This window comes from Phacochoerus africanus, chromosome X (assembly GCF_016906955.1).
Source record: "Phacochoerus africanus isolate WHEZ1 chromosome X, ROS_Pafr_v1, whole genome shotgun sequence".
Classification (NCBI taxonomy): domain Eukaryota; kingdom Metazoa; phylum Chordata; class Mammalia; order Artiodactyla; family Suidae; genus Phacochoerus; species Phacochoerus africanus.
This window is the reverse complement of record NC_062560.1, coordinates 129,148,668-129,160,790: the sequence shown is the minus strand read 5'-3', so window position 1 is coordinate 129,160,790 and position 12,123 is coordinate 129,148,668. Positions and strand designations below refer to the sequence as shown.

At 64.1% G+C, this 12,123-nt stretch overlaps 2 protein-coding genes across 10 annotated transcripts in view; one reads left to right on the top strand and one right to left on the bottom strand.

Annotated features, from left to right (window-relative positions):
- IKBKG (inhibitor of nuclear factor kappa B kinase regulatory subunit gamma) overlaps positions 1-4,772 on the bottom strand; it is a 20,977-nt gene extending 16,205 nt beyond the window's left edge. The window contains exon 1 of one of the 7 annotated variants that reach the window (XM_047765906.1): positions 4,516-4,772. Coding sequence is in view for 5 of the 7 variants with exons in the window: in XM_047765900.1 (XP_047621856.1) it covers positions 89-169 (81 nt within the window). In the remaining 2 variants the exon portion in view is untranslated. Of the gene's footprint in view, positions 1-88; positions 285-4,046; positions 4,247-4,515 lie in introns of those variants that run through there. The other 6 variants (XM_047765907.1, XM_047765900.1, XM_047765897.1 and 3 more) reach the window with 6 other exon arrangements.
- On the top strand, positions 328-12,123 carry G6PD (glucose-6-phosphate dehydrogenase). 3 transcript variants are annotated; one of them, XM_047765893.1, is made up of 13 exons: positions 328-534; positions 1,363-1,490; positions 7,765-7,802; positions 7,875-7,983; positions 8,389-8,606; positions 9,635-9,793; positions 9,882-10,007; positions 10,325-10,418; positions 10,647-10,833; positions 10,933-11,168; positions 11,270-11,346; positions 11,430-11,522; positions 11,621-12,123. In XM_047765893.1, the coding sequence occupies exons 1-13, from the start codon at positions 423-425 to the stop codon at positions 11,709-11,711; spliced, it is 1,668 nt and encodes a 555-aa protein (XP_047621849.1). In that variant the 5' UTR covers positions 328-422; the 3' UTR covers positions 11,712-12,123. The 3 variants fall into 3 exon arrangements, with proteins under 3 accessions (XP_047621849.1, XP_047621850.1, XP_047621851.1); XM_047765894.1 differs by lacking the exon at positions 328-534 and adding an exon at positions 724-814; XM_047765895.1 differs by lacking the exons at positions 328-534; positions 1,363-1,490 and adding an exon at positions 5,891-6,165.

The following is a 12,123-nucleotide window of genomic DNA, read 5'->3' as shown; positions in this document are numbered from 1 at the left end:
AACACTCACACTCCGCCCCCACCCCGCCCCCAGCAGGCCCGCGAGAGGCGCGAGGGAGACTTGTCCCCAGACGGAAGCCCGAGCGTACCAGGCTCGGCTGGCCCGTAGGACACTCTTCAATAACATGCGTCGCGACCCGCATTTCCCCTTGTCTCTCCGGCGGCGGCATCCAGCGAGCGGCAGGTCGGCTGCCCCGCCTCCACTAGGGGAGGAGCCACGACGAGGCTATCATGTGATAGGGCCAGTTTGATCGGAGTCGGCGACCCGTCCAGTGAGGGGGGCGAGGCTAAAGGGGGCCCCGCCTACAAGTGGGGTCGAGGGGCGTGACCACGCTGCCGGCGGAAGTGGAGCCCTTCTTGAGGGCGCAGGACAACCCCAGGCTGACGAGAAAGCCAGACTGTAGGGGCGGGGCCAGGCCAGGGATGGGAACGCGGGCGAGCTGTGGGGAGCTGCACACGGACTCGCGAAGCATCGGGGACACGGCGCAGCGGCGGCGAGGACAGCAGGGGGCCCGCAGCCCAGCGGCCGGCGCAGGTGCTCAAGGGGCGGAGCGGGTCAGGCCGGCAGGCCTCGCGCGGGAGCGGGGGGGAGGGGGGGGCGGTCCCCACCGGCCCAAGATGCGCGCGCACCTGCCTCGCCCCGCCTCTCGGGGGAGGGGCACACGGAGGCCCCGCCCGCGCGCCTCGCCTGAGGCTGGTCAGCTCAGACCAGGTGCCCGCCCCCGCCAGTTAAATGGGCAGGCGGGGCGCAGCCCCAGGAAACTGCCGGGAACTCCGGGGCTGCGAGCGCGAAGGGCAGCAGCGGTGAAGCACAGGTAACTGAGTGGGCGGACGCTTTGATTTGCCACGCTTGGGAAGGGGGCAAAATCAAGAGGGTGTTAACTGATCTAACCGTCCCCTGCATACCCCCATTGGGCCCCTGAGGAAACCCCGAGAGGGGCGGGGATTGGCCGGGGTCTCCCAGCGGTGCTGGAGGAGGACTAGAGCTACACTGTCAGCTGCTTGATCTAACTTGCTCCAGCTCATTGTGGAGCTTCCGCCTGAATCCTTGGTGAGATGGCCTTAGCAGGTGGTCCGATGTTCCAGCTCGGTGTTACTCCCCCAGAGCTGAGGCCCTCTTTGGAGTCCACTAGTGCTTAGAGTAATGTTGTAATGTACACGCTGAAAGAAGGCTGTCTGGAGAGTATGACCAGAGCCAGCAGTTTCTCAGCCCCCAACCATCCTGCTCGCAGCCATTCCCACCAAGTGGTTTCAGTAATCAGGCATCAGCTGGATGAGAGCCCAAAGGACTCCTCCAGAAAGGGGCCAGTTTCTCAGTGCTTTCTGGTTCTCCTGCCTCATCAATGAGTTTTTCTTCCACCAGAGAGTACCATGGCAGAGCAGGTGGCTCTGAGCCGGACCCAAGTGTGCGGGATCCTGCGGGAAGAGCTGTACCAGGGCGATGCCTTCCATCAGTCGGATACACATATCTTTATCATCATGGGAGCATCGGTGAGTCTCCCCCAGGCCCCACATCTTAAACGCAGCAGACTTAGAGCAGGACATGGCTTAGGTCCCTTCCCTCTCCGTGCCTGGGCTCGCCCACCTGCTTGTTATAGGGCCTCTCCAGCTCTGCTTGGCTGGGCTCTCCCTCCTGCTCTTGCACCACTATCACCCCAGCACCCCCTGGTGTAGGCGTATTACAAGGCCTTGCTGAAGTCTGTGTGCAGCCATCGGCTGCAGCCCCATGCCCTGGAGCCCGGAGGTCCGCAGGGGCTGTGTGCTTGGACTTCCTCCTCCATGGGGAAAAGTGAGAGGCAAACAGGGGAAGCTGTTCATTCTGGGAGTGTGTTTTCCAAACTCGCGTCTGACTTAGTTCCAGAGGTAGGATCTGAGGTCTGATCTCCACCTTGTGTCTGCCATGTCAGGTTCCGTGAGGACAAACACTCAACTTTGCTTTGAGCAGCATCTCTTTGCCCCAGCTTCTAGGGCCTGCTCAGGAGCTGCGACCAGCCCCATTGTCTAGCCAGTGGACCTGCCATTTTGCTCTGATCAGAAAGGCCAAAGAGTAGACACAGGAGGGGGTGGCTCCTCAGAGAGCCACGACCCGCAGCCTAAACTCCCTCTGCGTGCCGTGCCGTGCAACCCAAGCTCTCCCATGGGGCAAGACGCAGGCGGCCTGCTGGGGTTTCCTGTGCAAGTGATCTGTGTCCTCTTTTCCCTCTTAACCTTGGGTGTGACCAAGAATCTGCTACCCGTGGCATCCACTGCTTTGCGGGTAACTTACTGTGTAGACCTTGAGCGAGAGTCCTACCGGAACTCCTTAGCTCTTGACAGGGCAGGCCACTGTCCCTCTGTGCCTTCCACGCTGCTGTCCCCTCAGCTCTGGGGAACTCACCGCCTGCTCCCTGCCGGTTTTGTGATTCTGGGCAGGACTTGGAAAAGGAGAGCCAGAAGGCGAAGGCTACCTTAAGCACTGTCCCTTGAACCTTTGTCACCCGGCGACTGGGGGGTGCGCAGGAGGAACACACAGGGGGACAGCCTTATCCTGCACCCTGGCCCCAGCCTGGTCCGCTTAGAGGAGCCTCAAACCTTAACACTTGGAACTCTGACCATTCGGCCCTTCATCCAAGAACCCGGATGCTTTTTCCTCCTTCCTCCATCCCCACCCCAGCCTGCCTGTCGCAGGCCTCCGGAAGTGGCCCGTGGCCCCAGGCGCTGAGCTCGGAGGCGCCTCACCGAGAGCAGCCAGGTGTGACCTGGGCCAAGTGTCTTTTCCCTCGTTGTCTCCACTTAGCGACTGAGGGCTTTTGAAACAAGTGCCCAGGGCCCTGCAGAGCCGACCCTCTGACCCCTGGTGGCCTTCTCTTGTGGCCTGGCTCTGGGTTAGGCAACTTCGTGTCTTTGCAATCGGCTGGGTTCCCCTTTGCTCTCCTCTGCTCCGGGGCGGCTCTGCAGGTGGAGTGGGGGTGCCAGGGGTCCTGGGGGAGGAGCCTCCTTGTTTGTTTGTTTCTCCCTCCTCCTGCTCGGCAGGGGTACCCAGGCTTGGGGGCGCCCCGGCTCGGGGCTCGGGCAGCACCTGGAACAGCTCCCACCCCCCCCCTCCCGCCACCCTCTAAGGTGTCCCTCCCTCCCTCCTCCCCAGGGGGGGCAGCAGCCGCACAGAGAACTTGCTGGTTGCATGGAGCAGCAGGGTCTGAGCTCGGCCTCCCATCCAGAACCTGCTGCTCCAGGAAACCAGTGAGGTCTCTGTTCGTTCAGCCCTCTGGCACGGCGCGTGCTGGAGCCCTTGCTCCCCAGCCTGGCGGGGGCCCAGGGTGAGCACATGTGACAGAAGACACCAGCAGGCCTTGGTGTCCGCAGAGCCAGGGCCACAGGAGCCTGGCACCCGGAGGGAAGAGCAGACCTGGAGCCCCAGGCTGTCCTCTGCCGCTTCGCCCTCGCCTGCCTGCCCACCCGTTGCCCGCGCGCCCCACTTCCTTCCTGGGGGCGGCCCAGTGCTGCTCAGGAGTTACCCAATGGCTTTAGGCCACTCTCTCTTCCCTTCTCGGGACTCTCACATCAGCAGCAAGGGAGAGGAGCTAACTCACTGTCCCAGTCCAGAGAGCTCTGGAATGAAAGGGTTCCGTTTCTGCGAGAACAGAGTACCGTTGGGTCTGGCAGATGCGTCTGCCCCCCATCTGATAGGATCTCGGCCAGGCTGGGGCCACTCTCCCCCCTCCCACCCCCACCGGGGATGGCAGAGGAGGGGGGGAGGGCAGGAGAAGGGCCTGGGAGCCCTCGGGCAAGATTGGCTGCCTGGCTGCCGGAGAGTCCCTCGCCCCTCAGCCTCAGATCCCCACCCAGACCACGAGATCCCTGGACCCTCCCTGTCTTCAGGGTGTTTCTGAGCTGCCCCCCCCCCCCCCCCCCCCCCCCGCCACTGGGCCGAGATAAGGTTCTTGCTGTGTCATGGTGACGCTGGCGCACCCCCAAAGGCCGGTGATTCATGGGCCCCGGGTGTAGGAGGGAGGGCCGTTTTGTTGGGTTTGCGGCCCAGCCTGGCTCGCCAGCCCCAGATTCTCTCACCTCAGGGGCTGGGTGGGTCCTTGACCCGAGCGACCACAGGGGGACAAGGATGGCCCACCCCTGCCGGGCCTCCAGAGTTCGCTGCCGCACCCTCGGCCCGGAAACAGTCAGGGACTGAGACTTTAGAGACCTGGAGACTGAGGTCAGATCTGGGCGGCGACAGGCAGGTGGTGCCCCAGGTCCCGCTGCCCCAGCCGGGCCCTTTCCTGTTCCTGGCAGCCGGAAGTCTTAATCAGGTCTCGCTTCTCCTGCAAAGTCCCTGAGTGTCCCCAGGCGGTTCCTCCCCGGCTCTGGTCCGCAGGCAGAAGGGGGGGTTGGGGGAGATGAAAGGCCTCCCACCGCCTCCCCGCCAGGAGCCCTTGGCCCTCGGCCACCCCCGCACGCGGTGTGCCCCTCCCCACACGGCTTCCTTCGCGCAGAGGAGTCTGGCCCCGGGTGGGCCCCCTGTCCCCGCTGTCCTGGGTCCTACCTCGCCGTTCCCATGGGTGACCTGGAGCCCAACGGGCCGCTGGTTTGGGGGCTGAGCTGACTGAAGCGAGCAGGTTCTGTCGCTGCTTAATCCCAAAGGGCACGGCGAGACCAAACAGCGCGGGGTGTGGGGCACACCGTGACTCAGCAGGCAGGAGACCGGTCCCAGTTGGTCGCAGCCCGCTGGAATTTGATCGAAGCAAACATTCCCGGTGCCCAGAAGGCCAGGGAGGTGGGAGGTGGGTGCGGGCTGTGGCGCTGCCGCTTCCCAGGCTCAGCACTGCTTGTCGCCAAGAGGAGGCCCAGAGTGGGGCCTGGAGAGGGAGCTTGAGGCCAGGCTGGGGTCAGAGCCGGGACCCTGAGGCTGCTGTCCCGGAGCCGGGGCGGCCACACGGGGAACCCTGGCTGGGGAGCCACCTACTCTGCGGTCCCAGCAGGGACCAGAGATGGCAGAGAGAGGCTTGGACTTGTCCCTCTGCAGAGAGCGGCTCTCCCCAGGACCCTGGGGACAAAACGAGGCACAGGAGGAAGGCGAAGGTTCAAGTGTCGGAGCCCCGGAGCCCCCCGGTGTCCGCCTCGCCTCCCACCCGCCCGCCCGGCTGGGGGCTTCTGAGCAGCTCTGTCTGCGTCACCGGTTCCGGCTTCCGTGGGGCAGTCGCTCCCAGACACGGACTCATCCGAGGCTGGCAGCTCCTAGGAGGTCACTTTGCTTGGGGCGTTCAGGGCCTTCCTGATTACAGGGCGGCCTCACGAAAGAGCCAAGGGCCCCTCTGTCGGGTGACCAAGTGAAAGCCTGTCACGCTGGCCGAACTGGCTCCGAGAGCAGGGACTTGGTGACGTTCCAGCGAGTCTCCTGTCACCGCTGTGGGAGTGCCATGTCGCTGCTCCCAGTTGCCGTGTGGTCACACCCTTGGTTTTATTTTGGAAAATCTCGCGCAAGCACAAGTCAGCAGTGGCGCAGACGGCCGCCCCCTGCTCCGTTAGTGTTCCTTTCAGTGGGGTTTTTAGGCGAAATTTGTACCCACTGAAAGACGCACATCCTCCGTGTCCCGTCGGGTACCCGTTCCCATCACCACAGGGGCTGCTCCCATCCCCCCAGAAGATTCTCGGACGGCCAGTCCACCTCCTGGGCCAGACACCCGTGGATGGAAGTTCTGTCACAGTAGCTGACTTCTGCCTATTTTTTTCCTCTTGGCCACGCCGGCAGCCTGTGGAAGTTCCCAGGCCAGGGATCGAACCCCCGCTGCAGCCGCGACCTGAGCTGCTCCAGTGACAACACCGGGTCCTTAACCCACTGCGCCACAGGAGGACTCTGGCTTTGGCTATTCTAAAGTTTCACTTAAATGACGGCAGAGCATTCCGTCTTGTGTCTGGGCTCTTGGCTCAGCGTAGGAGTTTTGAGAGTCACGTGTGCTGGGCGGGCCCCAGCTCGTGCCTTTGCTGTTGCTGAGTTTGTGTCCCGCAGAGTTCGTGTCCCACTGTATCCACGTCCCGCTGTGTCCATCCCGTGTTGATCGAGTTGCGCATTTGGCTTGTTCCCGACTTGCGGCTGTCGGGAATTAAGGCTGCCGTGAACATGCGTGTACAAGCATCTGCCCCACGTCGCCTCCAACACGCGGTGGTGTCAGTCTTGCAGGTGGCAGCCACGCTGGTAGGGATGAAGCAGGATCTCATCATGATTTGATTGGGTTTTTCTTTTTCTTTTTTTTTTGGGGGGGTGTGTGTGTGTGTGTGTGTGTGTATGTGTTCGTGGCCAGCCCTCGGCAGATGGGGTTCCTGGGCAAGGGATCAAAGCCGCAGCAACACCAGATCCTTAACCCACTGTGCTGGGCCAAGGCTTGAACCTGCATCCCAGCACTCCAGAGACACCGCCGAGCCCGTTGCGCCACAGCGGGAACTCCATGGATCTGTGTTTTTCTAACAACTGATTGTCTTGAACACATTCTCGTGTGTTTATTAGCCATCGATTTCTCTTCCTGTGAAGTGTCTGGTCAAGTGCTTTACCCGTTTTTGGTGTGTGTGTGGTTTGTTTGGTTTGGCCGTGCCCACAGCATGCGGAAGTTCCCAGGCCAGGGAACACAGCAGTGACCTGAGCCACAGCAGTAACAATGCTGGATCTTTAACGTGCTGAGCCACCCGCGAACTCCCTTTTACCCATTTTATTATTTTGTTGTAGGAGTAATTTATACATTCCCATCTGTGGCTCGTCTGTTCTTCTTAATAGTGTCTTACAATGAACAGGAGTTTCTAACTTTGAGGAAGCCTTAATTTAGCAGTTTTTTGGGTTGTTGCTTTTTGTGTCCTAAGAAACCTTTGTCTGCTCCCATCTATTGATTTTTTTAAATCCCGCAACCACGCTGAAATCTCACTAATTGTAATACTTTGTCGGTAGCTTGGCTTAAAGGTGATTTTCTTTTTTCTTTTCTTTTTTTTTTTGTCTTTTTATTTAGAGCCGCACCCACAGCATATGGAAGTTCCCAGGCTAGGGGTCGAATCGGAGCTGTAGCCGCCGGCCCACACCACAGCCACAGCAAGGCAGGAGCCAAGCCACCTCTGCCACCTACACCACAGCTCAGGGCAACGCCGGATTCTTAACCCACTGAGTGAGGCCAGGGGTCGAACCTGCAACCTCGTGGATCCTAGTCGGGTTCCTTAACCACTGAGCCACGATGGGAACGCCAAGGGCTTGTCCGTTTTGATTAGTCTATTTCCAACACCACCTTTTGGCTTCGTTGATCGTTTGGGTGGTTTTCCATTTTATCAATTGTTATTTTCCATTGTTTCCCACCTTGGCACTTGTTTGGTTTGTAAATTCTGCTGTCTTTCTAATAACTTCTTCACTTGAATGCTGAGCTCAGCAGCTTCAAGCCCTTCTTTTTGGGCAACCTAAGCATTTAAGGCCACATCTCAGGAGCTTGGATGTGTGCTACCTCTGTTGCCCTTTTGTTCTGCTGAACCTGGGGGGGGGGCGGCGTTGCCTGCGAGCCCGGTCGGTCGAAGCAGCCCCCTTGTTCTGGCTTCCGTTCGGCCTGCTCGCCCTGCGCCCAGAGATGGGGGGGGGGTCTGTGGGTGCCTCCCTCCTGGCCAGCGCAGGGTCTCTGCCTCAAGGGGCCTCCGGTGCCACGCGGCACTCTCAGCTCACGGTCAGGGTCAAGGGATGCACACAGGAGCGGAAGGGTGCCCAGGACTCCCGGGAGGCGCTGTAGGGCGTGTCCTCAGCTCCTAACGCCGCCTGTTTTCTCTGCCGCAGGGCGACTTGGCCAAGAAGAAGATCTACCCCACCCTGTGGTAAGCCTGTCCCCCGCTGCCCCGCAGCCTCCGCACCCTCCCGCCCTCGCCACAGCCACGCTCTGCCCGCAGGTGGCTGTTCCGAGATGGCCTTTTGCCCGAAGACACATACATCGTGGGCTACGCCCGCTCGCGCCTCTCCGTGGCTGACATCCGCAGGCAGAGCGAGCCGTTCTTCAAAGTCAGTGGCCTCTAGGGTGTCCGCGGGAGCCCCCCCAGCCCCCTGCCTCCTCCCAACCCAGCACCCCTCCCCGAAGCCCCCCACGCCCTTCCCCACCTCCTCCTACGCCTGGTGCCTGGTGACAGGAGGCCTGCAGGGCCAGGGACACCGCCCACCCGCCTGGGAGCCCTGTCCGCCCGCGGCCCGGAGCCCCACACACCCCCCACCCCGGAAAGGTCGACAGCCCGTACTGTGGCCAGCGGCTTTCTCCCGGGTCAAAGGTTCCTGGGGTCTGAGCCGCGCCTCTGGGCGCTGGCAGCTGAGGTGGGAGAGAGCCTCCCAGGCTGGCTCGGGGGCAAGCCCACCCTGCCTGTGCGCTCGGAGCCGGAGGGCCCGCAGCACCAGCCTCGCGTCCCTGTTTCCCAGGCCACCCCCGAGGAAAAGCCCAGGCTGGAGGAGTTCTTCGCCCGCAACTCCTACGTGGCTGGCCAGTACGACGATGCGGCCTCCTACGCGCGCCTCGACAGCCACATGAACGCCCTCCACCAGGGGCCCCAGGCCAACCGCCTCTTCTACCTGGCCTTGCCGCCCACCGTCTACGAGGCCGTCACCAAGAACATCCGCGAGACCTGCATGAGCCGCGCGTAAGGCTGGGCTTCCTCCCTCCCCGCCTCCTGGCTGCGCCCTGCCCCGGGCCCCGCTGCTCCGGGGGCGTCTGAAGGGCGGAGGCCCACCTGTTCTTGCCATGACTGGGCTCTCCGAAGACGGGTCGTGGAGGTCACTTCCGACAGCCTTTGCCAAAAATACTGCCCCGCGTCCTCACCAGCCGGAGCACCTGCGTCCACCTCCTTAGAAATCCCGCTGCTCCTGGCCGCAGTCCCCGCTGGGACCACAAGGTGGCAGTGTCGCTCCACGAACCGATTGCTGCCAGCTGCCCGTTCTCAGGCTTTGCGCGCGGCCCAAGGTCGCCCCGCCGCCGCCGCGAGGGGGCGGTGTTGCTCCACGAGAGCCCTGCTGCCTGAGGCGCAGCCGTTTCCAGAGCCGCGACTGCCCCAGCACTGTCCCAGGGCTGAGTGCAGGGTGTCGCTTAGCCACATCCACGCTCCGTCAGGAATAAAGGATCCTTTCCCGTGTTAAAACCCGCACAGGGGAGTTCCCGTCGTGGCGCAGTGGTTAACGAATCTGATTAGCAACCATGAGGTGGTGGGTTCGATCCCTGGCCTCGCTCAGGGGGTTAAGGACCCGGCGTGGCCGTGAGCTGGGGTGTAGGCTGCAGACGCGGCTCGGATCCCGCGTTGCTGTGGCTCTGGCGTAGGCCGGTGGCTACAGCTCCGATTCGACCCCTAGCCTGGGAACCTCCGTATGCCGCGGGAGCGGCCCTAGAAAAGACAGAAAGACCAAAAAAAAAAAAAGCCCTGAGGCCCCTACGCCTGATCCCCCACTAGCTCCCAGGCCACTCCCTACGCTGTGGGGACGCAGCGTGGGCAGGAGGGGAGCCCGCACGAGCCTGGGTCGCTCCTCGCAGTCGCCAGCCAATCCGGCCAGAGGCTTCTGAGGGCCCAGAAGGAAAGGCCGGCGTCTGGGGAGCGGGGGGAGGGGGGGGAGGGCGAGGAGGCTCCGCGGCCTGCTCCCCAGAGAGGGTGCAGGGGTGACCCAGCTCTGGCGCCCACAGAGGCTGGAACCGCGTCATCGTGGAGAAGCCCTTCGGGAGGGACCTGCAGAGCTCCGACCAGCTGTCCAACCACATCTCCTCCCTGTTCCGCGAGGACCAGATCTACCGCATCGACCACTACCTGGGCAAGGAGATGGTCCAGAACCTCATGGTGCTGAGGTGCGGCCGGGCCAGGGGAGGCCGGGGCCCCGCCGCCGCCCCCTGCCGCCCCCGCGTCCGCACCAGCCTCCTCCTGCCTCTCTGGTAGGTTTGCCAACAGGATCTTCGGGCCCATCTGGAACCGAGACAACATCGCCTGCGTCATCCTCACCTTCAAGGAGCCCTTTGGCACCGAGGGCCGCGGGGGCTACTTCGATGAATTCGGGATCATCCGGTGAGAGCCCCTCTCCCCTTCCGGGAGGGCGACACAGGCCTGGGCTCACCCCTCCCTGTTCTGGGCTCCTCCGCCCACCCTGAGGTGCACGTTGGGCGGCAGGAGGGTCTGAGCAGTCAGAGGGGGCCTGAAGGGCAGGAGTCCCTGTCATCTTCCTTCCCTCGAGGGGACCCGGCAGGCACTGGGCAGCGGGAACCGGGTGGCTGGCAAGCCCTGAGCTCCTGGGACCTGGCCACCCAGGAGGGGACGAAGGCAAGCTCCCCGCTCCTCCCGAGCTCGGGGGCCCTGACCCAAGTTCTCCCTGCTTGTGCCACCAGGGACGTGATGCAGAATCACCTCCTGCAGATGCTGTGTCTGGTGGCCATGGAGAAGCCCGCCTCCACCGACTCGGACGACGTCCGCGATGAGAAGGTGGGTGGGTGGAGGCGCGCCTTCCAGCCCCGTTGCCTCTCTCGGCCTCAGCTTCTCCCTCAGGAGCAGGCGAGGCGGCCCGAGGGCCCTCAAGCGCCCGCCTCCGGCGGGGTGAGCAGAGCCGGACGCTGCCGAGGCCCGACTGCACCGGCCGCTCACCCTGCCAGGAAGGCCACGCTTGCCGTCGCGTGGCTTCCTCGTGACCCGCGCGGGGCCCCCCTTTTGCAGGTCAAGGTGTTGAAGTGCATCTCAGAGGTGCAGGCGAGCAACGTGGTCCTGGGCCAGTACGTGGGGAACCCCAACGGAGAGGGCGAGGCCACCAGAGGGTACCTGGACGACCCCACGGTGCCCTGCGGGTCCACCACCGCCACCTTTGCGGCTGTCGTCCTCTACGTGGAGAACGAGCGATGGGACGGTAGGGCCGGCCCCGCCCGGGGAGGCCGGAGGGGACGGGCGCCGCGGCAGCCCCGCTCACGCTCCCTCCCGGCCCCGGGGCCGGCCTTGTGTCCCCCAGGGGTGCCCTTCATCCTGCGCTGCGGCAAAGCCCTGAACGAGCGCAAGGCCGAGGTGCGCCTGCAGTTCCGCGACGTGGCCGGGGACATCTTCCAGCAGCAGTGCAAGCGCAACGAGCTGGTGATCCGCGTGCAGCCCGACGAGGCCGTGTACACCAAGATGATGACGAAGAAGCCCGGCATGTTCTTCAGCCCCGAGGAGTCCGAGCTGGACCTGACCTACGGCAACAGATACAAGGTGCGCGCCACGCGGGGGCCGGCGGGGGCGGCGCGGCGCCCTCAGCGCCCCCGGCGACACCCCCGTGACCACCCCCACCCCCCCCCCACCCCCGCTTGCAGAACGTGAAGCTCCCCGACGCCTACGAGCGCCTCATCCTGGACGTCTTCTGCGGGAGCCAGATGCACTTCGTGCGCAGGTGAGCCGCAGCCCGCCCCCCCCCCCCCACCGCCCCGTGTCCCCGGTCCCCACAGCCCCCAAAGCCACACCGTGTCCCCTCAGCGACGAGCTCCGGGAGGCCTGGCGCATCTTCACGCCGCTGCTGCACAAGATCGAACGCGAGAAACTCCAGCCCATTCCCTATGTTTACGGCAGGTGCGGGGGGTGGGGGCGCGGGCTGGGGGGGGGGCTGGGGGCGGCGGCGGGCGCGGGGGCTCCCTCTCATCTGCCCCCCCCAACTGTCCCTCTCCCAGCCGCGGGCCCCCGGAGGCGGACGAGCTGATGAAAAGAGTGGGGTTCCAGTACGAGGGCACCTACAAGTGGGTGAACCCCCACAAGCTCTGAGCCTGCGCCCCCCCCCCCCCCCGCCGCCCCCCGGTGCTGTCCCCGCCCAGCCCCGCCCCAAGGGGACCATAGACGTCAGCCTCACATTCCTGCCCCCGCGCGCGGGCCGCCCCGCCCGCCCTGGGCCCAGTACATTCCTCAGCCAGGGAGACTCCAGACACCGCGGCCTCGGCCGTGGCCGTGCCCGCCTTTTCCACCCCGGCTCCTGGGGCGGACTGGAGCTGGGGGAGCCCCCGGAACTCGGGGGAAGGGGACAGGCGTGTGCGAACCAGCCGCGGTGCCACTCCACATTCCCACGGCTCCCCGCATCTGCACTCCTCGGCCCATCCGCGCCCCTCAGAAGCAGAAGCGGTGGCGGGGGGGGGGGGGGGGGCCACCTCCGTCCCTGCCATTAAATCCACGAGAGACGCAA